The 26,173-nt window shown below is 44.6% G+C and overlaps 1 protein-coding gene across 3 annotated transcripts in view; it reads left to right on the top strand.

The window, feature by feature from the left end:
* Nucleotides 1–1,254: 1,254 nt before the first annotated feature.
* Nucleotides 1,255–26,173, top strand: part of TMCC3 (transmembrane and coiled-coil domain family 3) — a 122,176-nt gene continuing 97,257 nt past the window's right edge. Inside the window, exon 1 of one of the 3 annotated variants that reach the window (XM_072359269.1) lies at nt 1,255–1,312. Coding sequence is in view for 1 of the 3 variants with exons in the window: in XM_072359243.1 (XP_072215344.1) it covers nt 1,702–1,713 (12 nt within the window). In the remaining 2 variants the exon portion in view is untranslated. Of the gene's footprint in view, nt 1,313–1,532; nt 1,714–2,395; nt 2,508–26,173 lie in introns of those variants that run through there. The other 2 variants (XM_072359243.1, XM_072359287.1) reach the window with 2 other exon arrangements.

Genomic DNA, 26,173 nt, shown 5'->3' with positions numbered 1-26,173 from the left:
TGGGTGCCAAGAGAATTGACAGAGCTCATACAAAGACGATAGCAATGGGGTGAAAGAGTGGAAACAAAAGCAGTGCTGAAGCGCTGAAAGGATGTTATGTTATCACAGGCAAGACAAGGCAAGTCTGCAAAGTTAATTATTTGCTGCTGGTTGGTCAGATGGCCCTGGAGTTTTATCAGAAGTCCTCTGCCCACTGCATTGCTCTGCAGGTCTGCAATCCAGACTTTTCATCTTCTGTCAAATACTTGAGTATTCCCAATAAAGGGATGGACTTAAACTTCTGTTAAAAGAAAAAAAAAAAAGAAGAAGAAAAAAGAGATATCTACAATAGGAAGGAGACAGCAGCATTCCTGCTGTTATGAGACAACAAATGAAAACACAGCCTACGGTGAGTGATTGAGTGATGGGGTGAGTGATCCAATGCAGCTTTGAAAGACACAGACGTCAGGGTCTATCTCCAGTCGGGCCTGCACTTTGAGGGGACAAAAGCTTGGGCCCTGGAGTGGGGAGCCTGTCATTGGAGGCCACTGGGGCTGCTCGGAGGGAACCATGTTTGGGAACTGACCTTAGATTGCCTCTGGACCGTCAGGAAGAACAAACCGCTATGAAACCTGCTCTAAGATGTGGAACTCTCCCACCAGGTAAAAAGCTGAGGAGTGTGGTTTGGGTATGCTAAGAACCACACACCTGTAAGTTAAGCATTGCAACACCTACACTTCGGAGTTCCGGCTCTCTTTTAATTATACTCAAAGGTCTTCATAGTAGAAATGGAGGCCACACATCTTTTAATGAGTGTGACTGCAGACAAAGCAAACCAAGCACTCAGAATGGTTGGTTACGCAAATACCTACAGCCCAGGATTATTGCTGATGTTCGTACTTCTCTGGGTCATACAGTTTTTCAGAGGTTCAGCTCCGGTGTCCCCCTCCATTTTAGCACCAGATGCAATACCAAAGAAGGCAGCAAATCTGAGTCTGTCCGCACAGTGGTACACAAAGCTCACGGCAATGGTTTGCCATGGGGTAAGGCGCAGAAAGGAGCACCCTGCAGGGTCAGACACCCTGGGCTTGCTGCTCCTCTGCCTCCAGGTGCAGAGGCAGGAGCCCGGGGCTCGTGATTAACGCTATCATTAGGGAGCTCGTCATCGTGAGCACTGAACAGCCTTCGAGATCAGGTGCTGTTTTCATCTGAGAGCCGCCCGTAACAGCAGTAGTTAACAGCGCGCTACAGCTTGTAGGGAGAGTGAATCTCTGCTGGGACAGACGTTACCTGCTTCGGGACAGCCCCGTTTCGTTACAGGAAGCTGCTACAGGTACACAAGCACCGCGCTGGGAGCTGAAGCAGCCGATCGGCGTCGCTCCCGGTGCCGGATCCGGTCACGGCCGCGGGGCCATTCGGCCCGGCCTCCCCCTCCCCGCGGCGGGAACCCGCCCCTCAGCCGCTGCCCGCACCGACCGGCGGGAGGGGGCCGGAGGGGGCCGGGCGAGGGGGCGGGAGCCTCGTGCCGTCGCTCCGCCGCTCAGTGCGGGCGGCGCGCGGAGGGACTCCGGGCGTCTGGCGGCCGTGCCGAGCCGAGCCGCGTAAAGCCGCGTAAAGCCGCGCGCCCCGCCGCAGCCGCGCCGCCTCTCCTGCATGGCCGCGCCGTGAGGGCCGGGAGAGCGCGGCGCCGCGGCGGGGAGCGCTGAGCGCCGGGCGGCCGGCATGCTGCGTAAGGTAAGCGGCGCGACCGGAGCCCCGGGAGGCGGCGGGGCGCGGGGCGGGGCGGCCGGCAGGGGGCGCCACAGCGCCAGCGGCGGGGCGCGAGGGAGGCGGCGTTGGCCGTGTCCGGGTGTGCGGGCACGGCGCTGTCGGCACGGCGCTGTCCATGGTGCGGACGGGAAAACTTCGGCTCCCAGCGGGCCGCTCCCGGGCTGCAGTTGCCGTGGGCGCTCGCGTTGCAGCCGGTGGAGGCGCGAGTCGGCCCGCGGCACGCGTACTCGAGGGCGGGGAGCGAGGAAGGTGTCCCTGCCCGCCTCCGTTGCCGCTTCGCACGCAGGAGCTGGCTTGAGCAAGAGGAACGGTTCCGCGTTCCACGCGGCGGCAGCGCTGTGTTGTGTGGAGGTGAACTCGAGGCTGCGGTGACTGGCTAAGGCGCCGCTGAGAGCTGTAGAAATCTGCCCCGAAGGGCTGAGCGGAGAGGACGGGGGTTGCGTAGCAGCATCGGAGCTGCCGTGGAGCTGCAGCATACAGCTGTTAAAGGCAGTAGTTATCTTTTCCCTGACCTATAAGGATGTGCGTTCAGAGCTTCCAGCTCCCAGCCCGGTCCTCACTAGTCCTTCCAAGTCTCTAGTTCCAGGTGGATCTGGGCTGGTTCCCACCAGCTGGGAACAGGCTGTAACGGGGTGCTGATGGCGGAGCAGAAGCATTAGCTAAAGAACAACTCGCATAACTGTGTCGTTTTGCACCTATGGCACTCCTTTGCCTACCGGGAGCAGCGCGGAGATTATCAAGATCTGAGAGGATGTAAGGTATCTGAGCCATGTTTCACTTGCATGCTTAATTCACAGGCTGCCTGGGGGTGAGTCTAACTTTGAGGGTTGCCCTGCCCTGGCAGCCTGTTCTGTGCTGCATATTCAGCAACCTGCCTTTTCCAGAATAACCTCTGTGTGAATTCTAGGCCACTCGCCATGTTCCTCTGTTGTACCAGAAGTAGCACAGCACAAAGAGAAGTTGCACTAAGCTAAGTTTAGCTCAGAAGTGTTAAAAATAGTTATCCCTAATTCTTAGAGAACACCTCAGGGCTAATGAAGGCTGCGGAAGGAACCTTCTAAGTGAGGGAGGCTCCCTTTAGGAAAGGTAGCAATAAATAAAAAGAGCAGCTGTACACCTCGCTTTGGATCACAAGTGCCCAATCCACAGTTTTGTTTTAGCCATCTCAATGGAGAACATTCCTACTGAGTTTGTGGATCAGGTCCTTCACATGTCTTAGTAAATCAGTAGTCATGCAGTATCCAACAGATAAAATTAGTTTAATGCCATGGCTCTCTGGTCTAAAGTATGAAACCTCTGCGTCGGCTTTTTGTCTCCTTTTCATTCTCTGTGGTTCCAGAGGAGGGTCTTTCACTTGTGACTTAGCATCTTCTTTTTGCTTTTATATCTGTTGGGAAGGTAAAAACCCTGTTTTTTTATTCTTCCTTCTGCTGCTTGATTTTATGGTAACAAGAGGAAGGCTGACATTTGGGAGCTGTCTGACTTCGGTGTCCCTACATGCACTTGATGCTTCATTGATTACTTCAAAAATTGATTACTTCAAAAATAAGCCGGAGAGAACTGGGCCAACGAGACACAGAGCTGAAATGCTTGCATTGGGTTTAGTATGGTGAGCAGCTCAGTGTTCATTTCACACTTCCAGTTTTCAAGCACCGTCTGTGCTCATAAAGGAGCAATAAAGAAGAATCATTTCGAACACCTCAGAAAGTGTAATAAAACCCTCTGAGGATGTACTGAGTTTTGTCTCTAACGTGGAGCAGATGGGCCTATCAGAACGGGTGGTGTTGGTGACATCTTGAAGTCAGTCTTGATGGGGCCACTGTTGTGTGTGGGGTTACCTTTCCCCTCACCCTCAGCTGAGCTGATCTCCCGAGGAGCCCACCTGCTCAATGGGCTTCAGTCACCGAAGCAGAACAGAGCCCTTCAGACAGGGGTGACCTGATCTCAGCTGTAGTGTGCAGGTGCAGGCAGTCATGTAGCTTACAGAGTGACACAGTAGGGCTCTATGTCTGCTTCTGCACTTCTGCTCAGCAGCACAGAGGTATGTTTTAGGCAGAGGACCCTCCTTGTGTTCCTCAAGTTCTTGCTGTGCTCTGTGGTGGAAAAGCAGAGTAGCTTAGGCTAAGTGAGATGTGGTGCAGTGTGCAGTGGAGAGCTATGCGTTTAGGAGGAGAGAACAGCATGGAGAAGGACAGGCAGTAGCACGACACTGCTGATGTGGTTTTAGGGCTTTCTGCTGAGCTTGGAACTTAGCTGAAACAGCTCTCGCTGTGTGCTCCAGACAGGGAGCAGCTGAGACCACTCTGCCTGCTGCCCACCTCATTCTGCTACTTCCAGGTACATGTGCTTAATAGCTAACCTCAGCTGAGGTTGGTCCACTTGACCTGATTGTGGTTGAAAAACCTGATTCTTTTTCTTCCACGTGCCCTTCCCTTTTGTTGTGGTTTAACCGGGCAGGTGGCTGAGCACCACGCAGTCCTTAGCTCACTTCTCTGCTTTTCAGTGGGATGGGGAAAGAGAACTGAAAAAAAAAAAAACACCGAAGCAGAACTCATGGATTGAGTTAAAATTATTTACTAAGATAGAGGAAATGAAAAGGATAATAGTTATGACTACATACATACATATATATATATATATATATGAGTGTATATAACAAGTGACATACAAGCAATTGCTCGCCACCCGATGACTGATGCTGAGCTGGCCCCTCAGAGAGAGAGCAGGAGAGAGTGGGATGAACTCCCACTCCCTTCAAAACTCTCCTTGCACAGGATGTCATATGGCATGGAATATCTTTTTGGCCAGTTTAAGTCATCTGTCTTTATTCTGTCCCCTTCCAGCCCTTTGTTAGTATGAGCTGAGAAAACTGGAGCAGCCTTGGCTTTGTGTAAGACTGCTTAGCAGTGGTTATAAACACCGGTGTGTTATCGACATTGTTCTTCTCCTAGAACCAAAACACAGCATCATACCAGACACTGTGAAGAAAACAATTCCATCCCAGCTGAAACTAAGACAACATTTCACTCAGTTTCATATCAGTATGAAAGTGTGAATGCATATATAAGCAGGAAGAAAAACCCTGAGGTTGGTTTTGTGTTGTTTTTTGTTCTCTCCTCTTTTTACACATTTCCCTCCCCACCATTCAAATGAAACAGATTGGTATTTTTGTTAATAGGGGCACTGTCTGCTAGGCAGGGTGGGGAGGTGGTGACAGAGTTAAGAGAGAAGTGACTACATTCCTAAGCAATGAGAAGCAAACCAGTTCTTCAACCTTAGCGTTCTTACCTCTTTGAACTTGTTGCTTTCATCCTCTTTTGCCAGCTGTATGTGTCTTCATCTACCATAACAGAGGGTCATTTATTCAGCCTAGACAGTCGTTCAGCAGATCACTGAAGTGCGTATTAGACATAAATTCGCACTGGCTGATTTTATTCTCACCACTGTGTATCTTGCTCATCTTCACCAGGGAACACGGAAGCCCAATTCACATGTCAAATTCTGCTGGAGTTATATTTTCAGGCAAGACGTACCCGTGGGAAATTAGCAGAACTCAAACACATCAACAACAAATTATAACAGTATCTGGAGACAGCAAAAGGAAGAAATCACTATACTGGGAATATACTGAAAATCCAGGCTGGTCTAAATAAAATGCATAATGAAGATGAAATTGTGTGTTACTTCAGTTTTTATTATAAGTAATTTAATGTTCTTAGATTTGTTAATGCTCTGATTCTCAGTAATCAGTATTTACGGTTATAGATAAAAATGAGGGGAAGAAAACAGCCTGCTTGGTAACGCTGTGTTTAATTCATAAGGCAGTTAGGAGGGACATACATATCTTGACAGGTACGGCGCTACATCTTGCTGTAAGCTGTAATCACAATGTATTCGAGCAGAATGAAGGATTTATTTTTAAACAAGTTGTCTTTCTCTGTTCCCTACAACTTGTAGTGCAGAAACTGTACATAGTGGGATAAGGGGAGTGGGTGGCACTGTAGCTCTGCAGCGGAGGGAAGTGCCCCTTTGGTATTTTAAGTTACTCAGAGATTGTCTTTGTAGCACAGTCAGTCAAAAATGACACTTCAGGTCTGAGGTAATAAAGAGATTTTCCTTATTCAGCGATTTCAGAGGCTCTACTATGTTGGCTGCCCTCCAGGAATATAAAATGTGTCAGCAGTCAGATGCTCGACAACAGATAACTTACTTCTTACTTTAACAGTAATCTAGCTGAGCTAACACGTAGGCAATTTAGCTGGATAAGACACAGGCCATCCTGAATTGAGTGAATTCTTGCTCCAGACACAGCAGTGATATTTGAATACAGGTCTCCTGCATTCCCACTGGGCTGTGGAGAGAAATGGGACAAACAGGGAATGGAGATTTCTGCTAGAGCTTGGGCAGGCTGTCACTGGGAGGGTTTTGGCAATTCTCACAGTGAAAATACAGCCGCCTGGAGGAGTTTAAGGGCCTAAAAGATCACAGGGTGTGTGAGTGAGGGTTTCAGTGGGATATTGGTGCTGGTTTGAAAGCATGAAAGATAAGAGGATTCCCAGCTTTTGCCTTAAGTACTCCTGTTAGCTAAAGAGTTCCGTTTTCCCATCACTGCTTCTGCTGTTGGTTTGTGTGTGTTTTACTGTGACTCAGCTGATCCATCTATGCCAACAGTGTGTGAGGCAAATATGAACGTGCTTGCATGCATTGAGAAATCCTCGTCTTAAAAAGCCCTTGAGGCAAGAAAGAGGCTCAGAAAGCCCTTGGCCTGCAGATCCCTAGCAGCTGGAAGGTTTTCTAGAGAGCATAATTCCATGATTATCTTGTGCCTAGAGTTCTCCCTTAGCATCTGCCATTGGCCACTTCTTCAGCCAAGATACAGGCGTGGAGGTAGTGTGATCCAACACATTCCATAAAGGCCATCGCCACAGAATGGAGCCCTGTTTTCCCTGAGTTTGTTTGTGAGACACTGAACCTGTTAGAGTCACACACTCGGCTAAGCAGGTCATCTGAGAAATGTTTTATGAGTCTAAGCTGAGAGTGTTCACATAACTTATGACTGAAGCAGTGTGAGAACAAATAGAGGAAGATTAAAATCTCCTATGCGTGTTGACTTTATTGATCTAAAAGCAGTAGGATTTTTAGCAAGTCATTTCTTGTGTTAGTGACCCGGCCCTGACTCCTGCTCAGGGCCATGGAGGTCAGAGTGACTGTTTCCAGGCTTTGCCATTGGCTGTCCTCACCAAGATCTCCCTGGCCTCATGCTGTAAGCTTGTGATAAAGCAGAACTTAACACAAAAGATACGGAAGAGGGCAGTTAATACCTCTTCCTCTGTACATTCTCTACTGCTAGAATATTGTCCTACCGAGAAAACAATAAAATACTAATTTAAAAATTAATTAATCAAATAAATAAATATATGTATGTATGTATATGTCAAAAGTCTCCAAGCAGATGTGGAAAAAAAAAAGGCACAGATGTGCTGATTCACCTTTTTGCTTGGGCACAGAGGGAGGGAATTTTGCTTCCTCTAACAAAGGTAACGATAAATTGGTCTGCCCAGTGATAAAACCACTATATCAAAATATTTTTTTCTTGTTGTTGTTTGTTTGTTTTCATTGCTTGGGGATACGGCTGTGCTGGATTGAGTGGCCAAGTAAATAGAATTAATAGGTTCGCCGTGGGATGAGTTTTTGATGAACAAGCCACGTGTCGCTATGTTTTCCTGTCAGTCCTGTCTGTGCAAAAATGGATTTCTTCAGTCTGCCTCTCTAACACATAGCAGAAATTGGCACTGATGGCTTGTTTTTTTGCCTCCAAGGCTGCCTGTTTCCTCGTAGAGAAGAAATGACTCCTGCTCTGGTGAGAGTGCTGCCTGCTGTTTCTGCCCAGAACTCTGATCATTAACACCCCTCCTTAATAACTCAGCCGAGGTTGAGCAAATCTGTGCATTTCATGGAATGCTGTAAGAATGACCAGATCACTTGATACTGAATTTCATGTAATTTGATTGGAACTGAGGTCTTCTTGAGTTGAAATATCCAGCTTACAGATGCACACTACCACTCTGTGGTAGGACTTCTTGGCCATATATCCCACGTGTTTCAGACCAGGGGATTATTGTGAGCCGTGAGCCTCTCTAAACCTGTACTGATTGATTTTCAGTTGGAAACTGCCGTGTTCTTCTGTTCTGTGCACCATTTTTCTGTGGCCTTGGCTATGTTTTGCAAACAGTGCTAAGCATTCAAGGTATCTCTTCCTTGCCATTCAAGAAGGTAATTTCTCTCACTACCCCACGTTATTTTTGCCAAAGATGTTTTAATAGAAAGCAGAGTTTTGATGTTAAAAAACCAATCAAGAAAACAACAACAACAAAAATATCCCAACTCTGCAGAAAATGTACTGCTGCTGAACATACTGAATTCTCTCTGAAAATACAGTTGAAAAATAACTTAAAGCTCTTTATTCATAGAGGAGAATCAAAATCTTTTCCCGAAGGGGAAAATACATATTTTTCCCCAATGGCAATAATAGTAATAATACTTGTTAATTTGATTCGGGTATTCTGTTTTGTAAATAACCCTTTCCATCTGTTTTTTTTCTGTTTTGTTAATATTTATCTTGGACATTCACTATCATGTCATTATTTGTACCAGTAACTGAATTGGCAGATCCTTCTGTAGTTCTCTGTCTTTTCCAGAAGCACTAAAAACTATCCCATTAGATGTTCTCTTCATCTTTTTTTTTTCGGTCTTTCTGCTTATTTCTGGAGAGATGAATAAGTACACTTCTTAATACATTTTACTTTGTGCCAAGATATATTTTCAGGTAACACAATTAAAACTCCATTAACTGTTTCAGAATGAAATATCCCCTAGCGGCAGTTCTTTGGTGCTGGCCAACTTTAGTTAATGATTGCAAATGGATGTATAATACGTATTGACTTGCTCAAAATTAAAAGAGGATTTTTGACCTTTTCCTTGCTATTTGATGTGTAAAAGAAGCCCAAAGAGACATCTCTTTGGATACTCCTTCCTCTGCTTTTTACCACTTAGATTCACTTCATTCTTATCTTCCTGCAACTTAGATTTTAGGGCTAATTCATATTATTTTGTTGAAAGCAGTGCTAATTGTATAGATTGGTGATACCTGCATAGCAAACGGGTTCCCTCTGGTCTTTAATAAGAAAGAATTAGGGCATGTTTTCCAAGTTTTTTTATTTGATCTGGTCCCAACAGAGGTGCTGCTGCTGCAGAATGAAATGTCCCCAGCTTGGTTGATAACAGAAGGCACATTGTCCTGCCAGATAATTAGCTATCCCTCCTACTTCTAATGTGTTGCAAGAGGATATTTTAACTTAGCCCTACAGCAGGTGAGTTTTTTCAATTGCCATTTTCAGATATTAAAAAGTAGGGGTGCAGCTTTAGCAGCTGAGGACATGTATCTACCTAACTGATTCACTGATAATTCACACTTGCTTGGAGAAGAATACATATTTATATCTCAGTTGCCTGTCTTGCCACTTCCAGAGGTGAAAGCAGGTAGTCAAGACTTATGTATTTGGCATCTCTGCTGACAGACACTACAGAAATTGAAATAATGAAAGAAAAAGATAAAGTTACTTTCATTCAGTATGTCTCTTGCAGAAATACAGTGCTGGAGAATGGTGGAGTCTAGAATCACTGGCAGCGGCTGGCAAGCTAATGTAAATCCTTGGGTGGGTTAAGTTCCGTTCTAGGCATGGTGCCCACAGTAGGATGGGGGGGCAGGAATGGGGAAGGATGAATCAGTTCTGGTGTTTTGCAAGATTCTGCCTTCTAGTTCAATATTGTCTTGTTTTCTTAGCCTGAATTTATTTCTGACAGGTGGTGACAGAATGTTTTCATTAAAGAAATGCTCATACCTTCCTAGAATCATAGAAATCAAATCAAATCTCTTGTGGCAAACTAGTAATCACACTGACTAACAGACAGATTCTCTTCACTAGTTCTTTGAGCTTTGGAAATCCTCACTGCTGTACAGTAGCACTCAGCCCCAGTGTCCATCAGCACACATAAGCCTTTTGTTCCTCTCCTTTGCCCACCCCTGCCCCCTGCGAGCAGAGCTGCCTGCACTTGGCCTGTTCACAGCTGCCCTCAGTCTTTCCATGTGCAGCCATAATACTGTGGCCAGGCTGAACTTCTTCAGGGGCTTCAGGCAGTGCCAGCATCATCCAGACAGATCTTAGCACTACTTGGCTCCCTATTGGGCTGCAGCATGGGGGCAAAGATGAGAAGGTCTGTCTGCTCCTGAGCTGGGAGGGCAGTCACCCACGGAGCCACTATTTCCAGTTTGAGGGCCATTTGCAGGGACCATATGTGGGCTGGATCTCTGCATACAAGGCAGGAAAGGACATCTGTCTGATGGGTTATCAACCAAAGCTGGAGATGTTTTATTCTGCTTTCTGCCACACTGTGCAAAGGCACTGAGTCTGAAGGGTCATTCATGAAAGAAATGGGATTTAATGAAAAGAGTGAGGGTGAGAAACATCCACTATCCATTGCAGCCCAGTGGCTGCAGAGAAGATGGAGCAGCACTGAGAGCCAGGGGAGGGAGCAAAGGCCCTGTGACTAGTGCCTTGTGTGTCTGTCTCTGAGATAGAATACACTGTTCGGATGCTTTTCAGATAATGGGCTAGGAAAGAGCTAAACAACTTACTTAAAATCTTCTAACCGCTAAGAACTGACTTAGATTCATGTATCACCTGTAAACCTGCCTTCCTGAAAACAGAGCAGGAACTGATGCCCTGATTTTTGCTCATGATCTATTTTCAGACTTTCTGGTAACCAGCAGGATGTGCTGGTACCCAAGAACCAGGTTCCTGTGATGCTTTTGCATCTGGACCACCCTTTCCTGAGAAAACAGTGACTGATGAGCGAAGCGCTCTGTTTCTTTAATTGTGTGTCCTGTGGTTTTGTTTCCTTTCCCAAGAATGCCAGGCAGGTACTAGCAAGGATGATTAGTGAGTGTGATGTCGTAGTAACTGTGTGCTTCTGTATTTGAGATAAACATAAGGGAATTGATTGCTCTGTGCAGCTGATCTTCCCAGGCTATGGGAAGACATATGCTGTGCTCACTTTGCCTGAGTATCTTGCATTGCATTGTTACAAGAGACTAAGGACTGGTTAACTTCGTGTCACATTTTGTAGTACTAGTTTAAACTAATCGAACTGATTGCCTTCTGGGCTCTCACTCCTCCTAAAACCAGCTGATAATCAGTGCTTGTGTAAGTTAGACGTTAGTAAAATGCTGTTCAGCTCAGCAACTTGGAAAATGTAGCAAATGGTGCCATTCTGCGTGCTTATTCAGAGCACAGAATATCAATCTGCTTCAAAGCTGGAGCACTGCCACTTGATATGTTGTTTTCTAGCAGTTTCAGACATAAAGCAGTTTACATTATAGTTAGCATAATCATGCTGTCCAGGCATCAGTGTATAAACTGCACAGATTATGCTAGAGAATTACATTGTAGAAATACAGATGGATCTGTTTAATGAGGTACAAAACCTATTTTGCATGAAATTTATAAACCTCAATTACCCATATGCCACAAGGGACAAATAATAATTCTGATTCTTAAGCTTTCAGAAGATGGAGGGAATATTCAACATGAGAAGAATTAAGAATCACAACCTCATGTGGGGCAGAGCAAGGCTTGGTTGATTGAAGTGCTTTTGCATTGGATTCTAAGAAGTAGACTAAAAGTCGTCACAAATCTTGCAGTTAGAATGTTATCAGTTCTACATGCTGATACTCACAAGTTCCTGCCATCCTTCTGCCTCCCACTATCACCACCTGTTGTTTTTTTTAATCCACGGAAGGTTCTTTGGGCTGCTCAGATGTCAGTAGCTTTCTCATTGCTTCACCAGAATGGTAGAGATTAGGTAAAAATTAGCTGAAGTGGTACACGCTGAAGAGAGAACTATTTGCGTTCTTGGTATGGATTAACATATTCTCCTGTTTGAAACTCAGAGTAAATTAAGTCATCCTTTTGTTTATATAGTTAGAATCAGAGAATCCTTAGAGTTGAAGGGACCTCTGATGGCCATCTAGTCTTACTCCCCTGGGAACGGGGAAACGCACAGCTAAATCAGGTTGCCCAGGGCCTGATCCAGCCTCACCTTGAAAGCCTTTGGGAACAGGGCATCAAACACATCTCTAGGCAACCTGTTCCAGGGCCTCACCACCCTCACTGTAAAGTTAGAGCATACTGGTGACTTTACAGCTGATTTGCATTACTGCCGGGCTGTGTATAAGTGTAACCTGCTCCATTGGCAGTGAACAGATTATTATATACAAACAGACAGATGAGAGAATGAATGGATGCTGTTTTTCTGCTAAAGACAGCCTGGGTCAGTTCATTGTCAATTGCAGTCTCCTGAAGACATTCTGAAGCTGATACTGCTCCATTACTCCACCACCCGCTGCACCTGGAAAAAGGTGTTTTGCTGTCCATGGTCCCATTGGCTTTTTGGACACTTAAAACCACGGTCAGAAAGGATGCCAGTACGTCACTACTGGGACGTAATGCTAGATCAGAAGTACTTGTGGGAAAGAAAATGTCAAAGTCTAGGCTCAGGTAGTTATGCTGTCTGCCCCTGATATTCTTCTACATAGCATGTGGTAGCTGGAGGTGGACAAGCCATGCTTTGTGACTGAATGCAAAAATAACTTGTTCAGAAACTTGCATGTTCGTAGTGAAGAGCAGCCTGAAAGCGGAGGTGTTCTTTGCAGTGCAAGTGATCAGCTGGATGCAGAAGGTCAAGGGACACCTGAACTCGTGGCCTTGATGTTTTGAGATCAGTCGGTTTCTTACATGACAGTCCTTCAGAAGGTTCTTCAGTTGGTTCTTCATTTATCTTCTGACCCATTCCTTTTCATTGCACTCCACATAATTGGCACTGTACTCTGAAATGCAGCCAACGTCTCATCCTCTGTATGTGCACAGGATATTTGGCAGATAGGAGCTGTTTGGGCAGGGTCCTTATCTTTGCATTTGAGATGTGTTAAAAGTGACAGACTATTGTGTCCTAGACTGTCATCATCTCCTTCCTTCTCATACCTGCCTTTAGGTCTCTTTCATCATCCATTTAAAATGGTGCCTGCTTTACTGCGCTACTTCACAATAGCACATCAGTAGCCACAGGGAGTCTCTGTATTTCATTTTAGCATAGCCACTGTTCATTTCCAGTAACTTCCACTAGCTGATTCCCTTCTCAAAGCCAGCTTTCCCAAAAACTGTGCCAGTCTTGTCCTACATGAGATATGAAAGAGAAAATTACTTATCAAAGTGTCTTTGTTGGATGTTAACGTGGCACAGAAAAAGAACAGAATCTTTATTGTCCTGCTTGCCAGAGGACAGTCAGTGGTACAAAGCAGGCGGTGGGGGGAATGCTGTTACTCAGGCAAACTTTGAAAACACATCTTCAAATTGGAGGTATTTGAGCTAAGGTATTCAAGACATTTAGTTTTTCAGGACAGAACTTAGCACTTTAAGAGTAAAAATTGCATGTGAATGTATGCACACCAGCGATGTTAATGACCACTGTACTGATCAGAAGGATGACTCTGCTCATTTGGTTTCAGTGGGCACCGTGTGCTTGTGGAGTACAAATAATGGCAAATCAGGGGGAATACTCGGAGATAACATTTCTAAGCAGTGCCACCTAATGGTGCGTTTCAGAATAGAAATAGGTGTCTTTCATTCATTCAAAACATAGCCTCTATACAGCTGGGCTCTTTGGCTTCCTTAAATAGTCACTTTTCTGTGTTTCCATAGGAGTCCTGATCATAGTGTGACCTGTGCCCGTCCCTATTAGGACTAACTGTAGGGCAACAAATACAATCATTAGCCTTCTTCTCAAAGGGCAGACATTCCCTCTGTACAATTAACCATTACATCCTGCCTCCGGGTTCCTCCTTCGCACACTGCTCGCAGAGGTGCAGTTAATGTTTAGGGCTTCCATTCCTGCTGTGACATTTAGTTCCAACCCAGGGTCACAATCTAAAAGCCAAAATCACTTGACTGACAGTCTACAGCAACCAGCTACTTGTTGCAGAAGTTCTAGGGAAACAAGATGTTTCCTTGTGCTTAAGGACCTACAGCAAAGAGAAAAGGGACAAGATGGATACATAACTTATCATCTCCACACAGTTTTGCTGTTGAGGGAAGCAGCTGTGAGGCTGTCTTCCCAAAAGCGAAGTCTTGCAGGCTGTGGAAACCGAACAAATAACTCCACTTTCTGCAGGCTCTGTTTTGTGCCACCAGGTACTGTGGGCTTTCTAGCCCAGCCATACCTAGCAAACATAGAGTAGGAAGAGTGCAAAAACACCTCCCAGTGAGATTGGCGGTCTGAAGTGGAGGTAGCTTCTGTAGCTGGGATGAAGGAGGGCAGCTTGCAGGCTGCAGAAATGGCTGCTGTAATCAGGGAGCTGCCAGCCAGAGGCTGATAAGATCAGAGACACAGCAGTACCTTATGTAGCCTAGGAAGGGAGTGTTACTGGAAAAACATGCTCCATGAGTATTTCTCCTCGGAAAACACACATAGACTTGACTGGTCTTAAAGATCTCAAGCTCTTCAGCTTGCTGCTCTTCACTTCAGCATTCCTGAAACTAAACTCATATTCCCACTGGCTACGCTTTGTGAACAAACAGGAAAAATGCTGACAGACTGAAGCAGTATTTTAGTGTTGTTCTCACTGTTGTCTTTACTTCTGTTTTTCCTTTCTGCTCATCTTTACTGCCTATATTTGTCCTTATGTAAAACCAAAGAAATACTCTGGTTTACATTTAGCATACCTTTCTGAATAATACTCCCATAGGAACGTTTTTCCAAAGCAATTCTAATGTAAAGGGTGAATTTTATGTCAGCTCCTTGTTACTCATGTGACAGCATCCCACATGCCTGCTGCACCATCCTGTGCCTGCTCTGGTCATGCAGCTTCTGCCAGCACTCCAGCTGGGACAGGGAAACTCCCCAAATCCAGCTGCAGCCTGTATGCATCATACCTACCCCACAGTCCTGTTGTTCACACCACAGTAAAGAGTTGTTGACTGGCCAAGAGTGGGAGGAAAGGTTTTGAAGTACTGCAACCCTGCTGCTCACTGGTGCCAACATCCCTGATCCCTAAGCAGCAATGGCTTCACAGGCTTGGATGTGATGGTGCACCAAGGGAAGATGATCTCAGAAAAATCCTTGCAGGAGAAAAATCATTCTGTTTTTGCTCTCATTCCAGTTCTGACATGATAAGCAGCTGCCTGGATGCCAGAAGCTTGTCAAAGCTGTCTGGTCGTGTGGCTGCACTGAATTCCCTGTGAAATCAATTTCAAATTAATGTATGCTCATGCGTTAATTACAGCTACTGGTACAGCTTGGAGACCTCTCCTGCATGCAGTAGCCATAATAACTTCTATGATTGTGGTTAGCTGGAGAGAGAAGGGTCACTGAATGACCAAAGAAAAGTGCTAGGGACACTAACTAAATCCTAGATTTAAAGGTAACAGTTCCTTTCAACAACTTCAATGCAAAAAGCACAGAAAGGGAATTAAGGAAGAAAGGATTCCTAGCTGCCTCGCTGAATGAAGAGGAATTCTATTTCATGTAGGAAATACTGTTTGATATTGGGAAGGAGCACAGACCTCTGGCCAGAGCAGGTGGGACTCATGTTAACCACTGCTGTAGTGCTGCTCAGTGCAGTTTGTTAGCCAGCAGCACCCTGCTGTTGTCAGGGTTGATCTGCCATTGGTTTCAGTGTGGATAAAATGAAATGCAAGCCATTAGCTGGCTTCACCTCATTCTGTTGGACCACGTTATTTGTATGCAGTCCTTTCTTCTTTGTTTTAGTACCCACAGCGCACTGTAGCTTCCCCAAGTGCTGTACAGAGATGGACTGCTAAATTCCCTCAGATTCCAGCAGCAGTCCCATTTATTGTGGATGACAGTAGAATCTGAAAACAAATATCTCATCAGAAATGTTAGATTAAATATAGCTACTGTTATGAATGTAGCTTGTTCACAGAGGTGCGTGTGTTATGTCCTGGGGCTACAGAGAGCTGTGAAGTCAACAGACAGTAAATCACATTCTCTTTGACCATTAAAGGTAAACGTGAAGTTGTTCCTGAGCAGGGGAGCTAATTAATCTTGGTTTCTTATGGTCTCGTGCACATTCACTTGCAGACTTTCGAAAATTAAATTATACTTTTATTTTCTGTTCTTACCACATATAGTATAGAATTCCCACCACATCCTGTATCACTTCAGAAGAACAGTGCTACGCTGCCCTGGGGCATCCATGGCAATTTCAATTACGGTTTGGCAGGCCTTTCTATAAGACTTCTGCTTGACATTTTTTTCTGTGTAGTTTATGTTCCCCTTTCATTGTAATACACTTTTTTTCTTTCTTCTTTTTAATCAAATAGTGATTATATCTGTTTTAAAAAAGGTTTATTCTAAATGAGAGAACTCGCTGTCAAGGAACTTTACGTGCTTATCTTTGTCCTCAACATAATCTTGCAACAGTATTTTCTGTTCATGAAGTGTATTCTCATTTGGATACATGATGGGTTTATGGGTGTCACCCAAACAGTTAGATATTTAGCAGTAGGACAAAAGGGAATGGCCTCAGGTTGCACTAGGGGAGGTTCAGGTTGGATATTAGGAAACATTTTGTCTCCAAAAGAGAGGTTCTGCATTGGAACAAGCTGCCCAGGGAGGTGGTGGGATCACCATTCCTGGAGGTGTTCCACAGCCATGTGGATGTGGTACTGGGGGACATGGTTTAGTGGGGAATGGTAGGTGGACTGTTGGACTGGCTGATCTTGGAGGGCCTTTCCAACACTGGTGATTCTTTTCATCACTGTTGTTTGCTTTAACTTTCCATGGCAGGTGTGGTTTTAGGTGTGAAGTGGTGAGACACCAGCTTTCAAACCCTCTGGTTAGTATTTGTGGCTGGATTTAAAGATGTGCAGGTCTTCAGTTGCCTCCAGCAGTATCTGCAAGCTTAGAGTATCTCCAGTTTTCTAGTCATGAATTCTTGCTTTAACTCTCGTACAAGGTCTCATTGCTGTATGTGTAGTTGCATATTTTTAATCCTCTGCGTTAGAAAACATCTCAGCTTTGTTGAAGAAGACTGAAAACCATGCTGTGTCTTGCAGGTGTTATTTAAATTTGTCAGAGCACTCTCACTTGTGACATCTGAACTATGATCTGCTTCTAGCACTGCTGGAAAATATTCATGGCTTATTTTTATGCTGTTTATTTTCAAGGCATTCGAAGCCTTTGTATTTTTCTCATGTTCTTAGCAAGGAAAAAGTTGGTTTTGGAAAATTATACCATAAAAGAATCAAGCCTTTCTCTTTCTTTACCTCACAGATGTACAAACATACAAACGTTTGTGTGCAGTGATTAAGCATTCAGTGCACAGAATGGTGGTTTGTGGATACTTCTTGTGTGAGGACATTTTGTTTCAGTTACATCATTTGTTGTATCCCCTGGAAAATTATAACAGATGCTGCAAGCTGTGGGAGAAGTAGTGCTGCTAAAGAATATGGGGTAACAACTGTGAGGCAGGACTTCGTGCTTGCCTGGATCCTGCTGCAGGGTGAACATGAGATGTTGATGTGAGAAGCTCAGCCAATGAAGTGAAAGTGCCAGGTTTAGGGGCCTAAGATGCAGTATAAACTCTGTCTTTCTGTTTGCTTTTCTAAACTCTGCAGTAACTACTGCCTGAATACTCTTCACTCCATTTCCTCTTTCTTAGGTGCCCAGCTCTTTAGGTAGCTGAGGTTTCAGCCCCCTGTTCTTTCGTGTCCTTCTAACAGAGCATTGCAAGAGAAAGAGTATTATTTATGAGAGATCGTAACAGGAGCAAGGTTCCCTGCAAGAGACAAGTTAACCCCATCTCCTTGCAGAAACCAAGCATGTGCTTCCTGCATCCTAAAATCCTTTTATACAAAATGACTTTAAGCTCTCATGAGCTCTGCTGCTGATGCAGTCAGTCTCACTTGTTCCTCTGTACTGTTTTCAGAAGCTTAGGTTCTGTGCAGATGTTGCTCTTCAGTTCCAAGGCTTACAAGAAATCCATGAGGTACCCAGTGACTTTAGTGAGCACTGGTGCCTTTCAGAGGACCAAAAAATTAGGAGGAGTTTTGAAATAGGTAAATCAGCAGGATCTCTATGCAAGGTACAACTTACGACATCTTTTTCATCATGTATTCTGAAAGTTACTGCCTTCCCTCAGATTAAAGGATGTGATTTCATACCTAAACTAGTCTGTAGTAGGAGAATGTGATATGACTTTGTGCTTTCTACATAGAATCATAGAATGGCTTGGGTTGGAAGGATCCAGGATCAAGTTCCAAGCCCCCTGCTGCAGCAGGGCCACCAACCTCCAGATCTGGTACTAGACTGGGTTGCCTAGGGCCCCATGCAACCTGGTCTTGAACACCTCCAGGGCATCCACAGCCTCTCTGGGCAGCCTGTCTCATATATATATACATATATATATATACACACACACACAAACACATATATATAGCATACATCATGTATAAATGTATATACAGTGACAGTAAGACCTTGGTTACTCAGTCAAACACTGAAGTCAAATGGAGTAATTTTTCTGCCTTCTCTAATACAAAAAAGTAGTGATTGTTGGGAGGGTTGGGCCTTCACCAGGCTGCAGCAGCTAGCTGGGAGCACAGGTCCAAGCACACTGTGAGGCAGGAGAGGCTGCTGGAGGCTGGGAGAAAGGAGTGGGAAGGTGGGAGACCTCCTGTCTGGCCTTCAGGGCCAATACATGGTTGTGTCTCCCTCAGCCACAGTCAGTTCTTGCAGGTGCTGTTGTCTTGCTGGCCAGAAAATCTCACTCAGGTTCCTGCAGTGTGTCCATTCTGCCTTTACACACTGTGTTGCTTTTACCAGCACACACTGGGCCTGCCTTCAGGAGTGGGTAGCCATGTTCTGAGATATGTGAATACTGGTTTCTATTTCAAAATTCTATGGACTCATAAATTCATTTGTTATTTATTTAGTAAAAATAATAGAATTGTGTTTACTTGATTCAACAATAAGTACTCACAGACAAGAAACCCATATATTGAGCTTGTAAAGTGGGATTGGAGAGTAACATCTCTCACTGTAAGCATCTGTCAGGTTCTGAAGAGCTGGCGTGGCAGTGAGCTGTCAGCTGTGATTTGTCCTTTAGCTAATGTCCTGAGATCAGCAAGGCAGCAAGTATTCATTTTACTCTTGCTCAAACACTCCTCTGGTATCACATAAAAAAGCAAAGATTTATGAGGAAACACAGTGCCATTTGATGGCTTTGGCAGTGGGATAATACTGGATTCTCAGTGCTGCTCTGTTCAGGTCCACAGGGAGATCTCCATAATAAAGGCTGTATGAGTAGGCTTCAGATCCTGTGGTGAGATGTGAGCCTGGCTCGGTGTTTTTCAGTGAAAGCTTGGACTCCAGTTTTATTTGCTTCTCTGAGCTCATAGCTAGGATTTACAGCCACTTGGCCTGAACACTTCAAGCCAGCCATGGGGGAAGGTAGCAGCTGTGTGGGCAGCCATGCTGAGGCCCACCAGTCCCAGCTGCACAGTGCCACGTGCCTGCTGCTATATGGGCTCCACAGCAGCTGTGCCCCATGGCCTGGGCTATCTCTGAGCCCTGCGGCTTTAAGGAGATGCCCATGGAAGCGAGGGGAGGCCACAGTGAGCATCCTCCAGGAGGCATCTCCCAGCAGCTATGCGAGTTCAGACAGCAGCTGCTGCTGCGTCCCCTGTGCTCTGCTAAGCATGGGTCTGTGGCTTCAGGGCCTTGGTGAGGCGAGGAGGAAAGGAACTTTTTGACTTCCTGTCCGCTTTTGTTGTCCCATGGGTGCCCAGTGCATCAGACAGAGTCTTCCTGCCCTTCTTAGGCAGTTTCTCCCATGTGGTGAAGTCAGGAGGAGCTCTGAAGTCAATTTCTGGATTCCATTTTTCTGGTTCTGTTGCAGTTCCCAAGGAGCCATTGTATTCTCGCCTGGCCCAGGCATTTCGCTTGCATGTAATCGCAGAAGTTGTAAGCCTGCTTCATTAAAACAGACACATTTCCCCAGCTCTTGTCCTCAATCTGTGAAGAGGAGCAGACATCCTGGGGTCATGGCAGCCCTCAGCCTCCTCCTTAAGCCCCGGGGATGAGAATGGGGCTTGTCTGAGTGCCGCCATACTGGAGCTTCCAGGAAGCAGTTTCATTGGCTTTGCAGTGTATGTCGATGTCCTTAATGCAAAACAATCTGCAGAAATGAAAGATCTGTTTACTTTAGCTGCAGCTGAAAGCTTAGCCAGTCGTTTGCATCTCACTTATAATGCAAAATTGATGGTCTTTTGTAGCAGAACCGAAAATATGAAAGAATAAAAGTGCCAAGATAGATAGCTGGTTTGAATACGATTCCTTTTATTTGGAACATTATGCGTCTCGGAAAAGCTTTGTTGACTTGGGTTGGTTTTGAACCAATCTCCTCAAGTTGTGGATCTGATCTCAATTTAAAAGCACAAGGTTAAATAATTCTTTTCACCTTCTCTTGCAGCTCAAAAGAGGCAGTTTCACAGTTGCTGTTTGATTTGATTTCAAGGTCTGCCAGCATGCAGAGTTATTTTTTTGGACTAATGTGAGGGTTTTTTTCATCTGTTATTGCTCTCTTTGAACAAAGTAGCAACAACATTTTCAGGTATTGCATTCCTTTCTGGAAGAATGTTCAGAAGCTGTTAAGCTATCAAATAAAGCAGCACCTAGCAACGGGCTGCTTAGGGTATGTATGGATTTGATGCGATGTGCTAATAAACAACTCAGCGACATGTACACTGCCAAATGATTTTTCTGAACTACAGGACAGCAGTGCAGATCTGGATCTCAGCCCTTTGATTTATTTACTGTTTTGTGGGTCACAGGTGATTTCGATTTCAGTCTGTTGTTTCTTATAGCTAGCAAGGCTTTTGCACAGTCTGAAAAGAAGAAGATCCCATCAAATTAAACTGTTCTATGGTTGAGCTGGCAACAAGAAAGTAGAGATGGGTGTCTAATTGTGCAGAGTCCAGTTGGGTGCTACTTGCAAGCAGCTCCGGGCATGGCCTCCTCCCAGCAGAAAGCCTTGTCCTCTGTCCCCTGCAGACTCTCCAGCCATAGGAACCAACACAGCTGCTCAGACAGGGCTCCCAGGGGAACATATTGCCACCCAGGCCTCGGACTGCAGGCCGTGCTGAGCCTTCTGCCAGTGTCTGATGGCAGCATTGAGCACACCTGTGGGAACTGTGCCCAGGCAGAACTGCTCTGCTGTGGGGACAGAGGCTGGGGGAGGTGAGCTTTGCTATGGAATCACCATTTTGAAATTTTAAATGAAATTAGAGTTTTTTAAGCATTTATCGTTTTGTGGAATGTGAGAAAACTTTGACGTTTTCTTTTGCTAGGAGTTTAGAAAGTGCTCGTTACCTCGTAACATCGAAATCATCTTCTGAGTAAAAAAGAAAGTAAGAAAAAAGTAGAATATGAATCAGTTTGTCATTAAAACAGCATCAATTGCTATGGGGAGGATAGCTTTCTTTTCACTTGTTCCAGTGGCAGAAGCCAGCACCTAGATGTGCTCGTGTTATCCAAGAACTAGCAGCCAAATTTTAGCAGATTATATGACAGATAGAGTGTCTCAGAGTCCTTATGGACTAGAACACAGGGTTGGATTTGTCAAGAATGATGCCCAGTTTCTGGAGGACATTTGGTTGACGCCTAAGAAAGTAAAGACATACACTGTTTGTGAACTAACCAAGTTAGCTGCATCAATACGTGCTTGTTTTGAGCTCTTCATATTGTGATAATGACTTTGTTTCCTTTTGCTGAACGTTTAGCTCAGAGGCTGCTGTTTCTGTCATGCAAGCGACATCCAAACCAATTAAATGTAATTTTAAATGTGCATCCAAAGCCACTTTTCATCTTCAAAGATGAGTCTTGTTGTGCTTTTGAATACCTGCTTTTGGTCTCTCATCAGTATTTAAATGCAGGTCTCAGTGTTTTCCTCTGGAAATTAAGGAAATAAGGTTTCCTTTAGAAAAAAACGTTGTACAAAAATGTTCCTAGTTACTACTGTCTTGTTTTCGTTGTCACTGCGTGCACAGATGTGAGAGCTCATAAATAGCTTTTGCTGTGCTGTGTTGCTCAGTACAGCCTAACGTGCCGTAGAAGTGCTGTAACTGAGGAGCTACATCTGTTGTGCAGCACACTCAGGCACAACCTCAAGTGCATTTTCTTCACAGTTTACATATCTCCTGTGTGTTGGGAGCCACAAACGTTCAGTCTTTAATTAAGACGAAGGAAAGAAAGGATGGGAAAAACACCACCGTCATCTCTCACTGTGAGAGACTGTATGACATAAGGCACTATTTGCTTCTTGGTGACAGCTGTAAAATAAAAGAGATCAAGAAAGGTCTGGAACAGATCGTTTTGTCTGCTTAAACACATTCTGTGAGTTCTGTATTTTAAATGAATTAAGTTAAAAAGCCGCGCTCACCTGTAGCCCCTTATTGCTTTAAACCTTTTTCAATTGGAATTGTAGCGTTCTCGGTTCCAGAATGTAGAGCTTTTGAGCCATTAGTGAAAAGATGTACTTCCTGAAGTCTTACTGCCATTGCTTTTCTTACATTTGCCTAGGGAACATCTAAAATCCTGTCCCGAGGCAAAGAAACAAGGCTGTTTGATTTCAGTCTTGTGCTAATTATTTAACTTTACCCTTTTGCTACAGCTGTCTCATGATAATTGGTCCCAGATTCTTGGAATAAGTTCTACAGGCACCTGCAGGAAATAGTAAAAACAAACCAAGCTCTTCAACCAGTAATTTGGGGAGGAGCACAGTGACTGCTGACCGTGATACAGACCTGTGCCAGTTGAAGGGAATGTTTCTGTATGGGTGGTGATACAGCTGTGTGACTGACTGTGTGCTTTCAAACCACTTTTAGCCAGTGTTATGTGGGTAAAAGTGCAGCTTCAAGTAAAGGCAGTAAAGCCGTTTTCAGATCAAGAATGTCCATCAGCTCTTAACATAGCTATTTTAAGTTGAATCCATTAGACTTGTGTGTAGGCAAGCTTCAAGATATGTACAGAGGATGCCTTAAATAGGCTGAAATGTCAACGGGGCACCCATAGAACCTGATGTCTCTCTCCTTTGCATCCTGTACATTCCTTTTCACAACTGTTGTGAAAGGAAAGACATTGCTGTGTACTGAATTTACTTAGAGCAATTTGCAGTCCATGAAGCCTCCAATACTGCAGCTCTTGACATTTATCTTCTAACAAGCTCACACATCATTTTCAGTGTGTGCCTTCAGACTTTACATTTCCCATCCAGACCATATCTCCCCAGTTTAGTTTCTAGGCTGGACTAAGATACTGTCTTTGAAAAGGGATGGGGAAGGGGAAGCTGATTTGTAGTGAAGTGTGAGAAAGTCAGAGTCCCAAGGCAGTTAAACCTACTGGCAATCTGAATTATCCCATGTGGTACTAACATTTTCCCTGTGCTTGGGCAAGCACATACTGGTTTAGACAAACTAGAACCCATCCAATGATACATGCTTTCCAAGTACACTGGTAGCATAAGGACTGCATTTTTTTGTTGCTCCCAGGTAGAACAGGAGTATCCTGCAGGACTCCCCACATTGCCAGCACCTGCATCATCTGAATCTCCACTGCAATAACAAAGACAGCACTTGTCTTCCTGGCAGGTAACCTTCCTGATCTCTACATCATTCACCTGCTGCCAGGGTGAATGAAGTGGAAGGTGGAAGGACTGCTCGCTGTCATCTCTCTAAACCACAGCAAGGTGGCAGCGTGCCTTAAACCATTCCTGATGCATCAGCAGCTGGCAAGCCATTAGCTGCCCCTTCCTTGCCAGTCCTCTGGTGTCCTTCTGTCTGGCACAGACTGCTTCGAGGGCAGCCCTAAGTGTGCAGGAGCCATGAAAAGAAACGTTATTAATTATAACAGAATCATGGCCATAGCATGACCCACTGTATGTTCCTCATGACAGTAGGTGCTAGGTCAGATTGTGTGGGTCTGTGCTACCTGCTGGATGTCTTTCCTGGCCCCCCAAAACTGCTTCCTTTCCTACTAGCTTTCTGCCCAGGCACAGCACTGGCCCTCCTACTTGGCTGTGCTGACTGTGAGCAAGGAGCTCAGAGCTGGTGCTGTTGCAGATGGGGCCTGAGAGCTGTCAGATTGACACCAAGGCGTGTAGGCACTAGAGTGATGATGGACATTGGGATCCTTGCACCCTTCCTAGAGATATGTCTTCATGTGTGTTTCAGAGGTGTGAGTCTTTGGGCTTTCTGACTCTCACTGAGTTTGCTCAGCTGTATGTAGGTCCAGAGATGTATATAAAATGAAGGGCGAATACCTTATCAGCATGTAGAGAAGATAACAACTTTATATTCTTATGGAATAACTTTTATTTGTTGGTTTTGCCAGCTGAAATGCAAGCTGTTTGCTCTTCACTGCATGTGCAGTGTGGGGAAGTACCACTGGATCTTTTAGTTAAAGCAAGATTCTTATCTTTTGCTTACAAACTTCTCAGAGTCAAGATACCTGCTTTCCACTGGAATCACATTCTTGTATTACCTTTCAGCCTCACTTAGTGCTCGGAATTAATCTGCTGCTATTTTTACTTCTGAGTTTTGACCCTGGGACTGCAAATGGACAGAGGCAAACTTGCTGAAAGTACTTGTGGAATGAAACGAGCTTAAACTGGTGACTCAGTTGTGCAACATATTCTTGTAGAGATCTGTCTCCTTAGTGAGAGGTCCTACAACTAACAATTGCAGAGTTGGATTCAGGCTTGAATTCATTGCAAGTTCACTGGATTTACAGCAGCTTTTGGTGGTTGTAAATGCTGTCACAGTGCTTCAAGATTCAATAAATTTCCTCTGCTAGAGCCACCCAAGGGGGACAGCCCTGTTTGGAAGAAAGGCGAGACTGGTGCATAGCTACCAGAATTTTTCAGCAGTCTGCTGTGAAGGAGTGCAAAGCAGATCTAAAGCTGTCCTCATCCCTCCAGGAAGATCAGATGGCCAGGACTGTTGGCTCATCTTCCCTGAGGGAGATGTTTTGTTGGGGAATACTGATTCGCAACGAGCCATTTCTATAGAAGTCTGATTGCAGATTGGAAGGAATCCATGTCTGGCCCACAGTCTGGAAAAAAAAAGGGCTGTGGTAGATGTTAAGTATATGCAGTCCTTGGCTGAAATGGGTACCTGTGATCAGGTTGGCAAGCAGAGACATCAGTCACAACGTGACAAGTCTCAGGGCTTGCATTTGTTAGTTCCAGAGTGTGTTTCACTGCTTTAAACTGCTTGCATAACAACAGGAAATCAAATCCAACTTGGAGGTTTAAAGTGTTTGCTCCATGAAAATCCTCTGAGTTTAATCTTCTTTGGAACATATATATGATTCAGTGAGAATTAAATCTCAGCAGAAGGTTTACGAAGCATGAATGTATACATAAGCAAATGCACGCACTTGGATATGCACATCTGCACACACTGCATCAAAGTCCCGATTTCCTACTTAAAAGAAAAAATAAAACATTATTTGGCTCAGAATTATAGAACTGAATTGAATTCCCTTGAAGTAATTAGGGCAGTGCGCAGGGCTTGTGGCGTTGTAAGTTTTTTTGCACATCTGTATAATTGTATGAAATAGTAATTTCTTCTACATTTCAAAGTCAATAAGAGATGAGGTGTATATGTATATTGGCTCACTTGTTTTTCAGTGGTCTTCAGGGACTACAGATGTAAGCATCTTACCTAATTGGGGCTGCAACTGCTCAGAAGTAAAATAACAGTTCAGATAGGACTTACTAAACCTCGTTCCAAACGGATCAGCACAGCCAGCTGCTTTGAGATCATCTATCATCTGCAGCTGAGAAAGAGGGAGCACCATTTGCTCTGCACAGAATGGGATGCAAGGGGACTTACAGCATGTAATTCTGTTTTCAGTACTGCTTGTGTACTTTATGCACAGAGAGAAACTACTTCAGTCCTCTGTGGAAATCTTTTACATCTGCCTTCCCTCTTTTTACTCTTGTTTTGAGGGGTGTAGTGTTAATCCCTAATAACACACAGAGAAAGAACCCCCATTTAAAAGATTTAATTTTATCCATTTATATTAGCAGTTTTCGACTCTTTGTGGCATGCTGCATAAAAGACACTGTGTGGAATGGAAGCAAAAGATAAACTGAACTGGAAGAATGAACAGACCTGGGGAATCTAGAAATGCTAACACCACTTCTTAGCTAAATTACTAACACGTACTTTGGAGTAGTCCAAAATTATACTGGAGTAATTTCCTGGCATTCAAACATATCTGAGAA

Source organism: Excalfactoria chinensis, chromosome 1, assembly GCF_039878825.1.
Source record: "Excalfactoria chinensis isolate bCotChi1 chromosome 1, bCotChi1.hap2, whole genome shotgun sequence".
Lineage (NCBI taxonomy): Eukaryota > Metazoa > Chordata > Aves > Galliformes > Phasianidae > Excalfactoria > Excalfactoria chinensis.
This window is presented reverse-complemented; position numbering and strand designations above follow the sequence as displayed.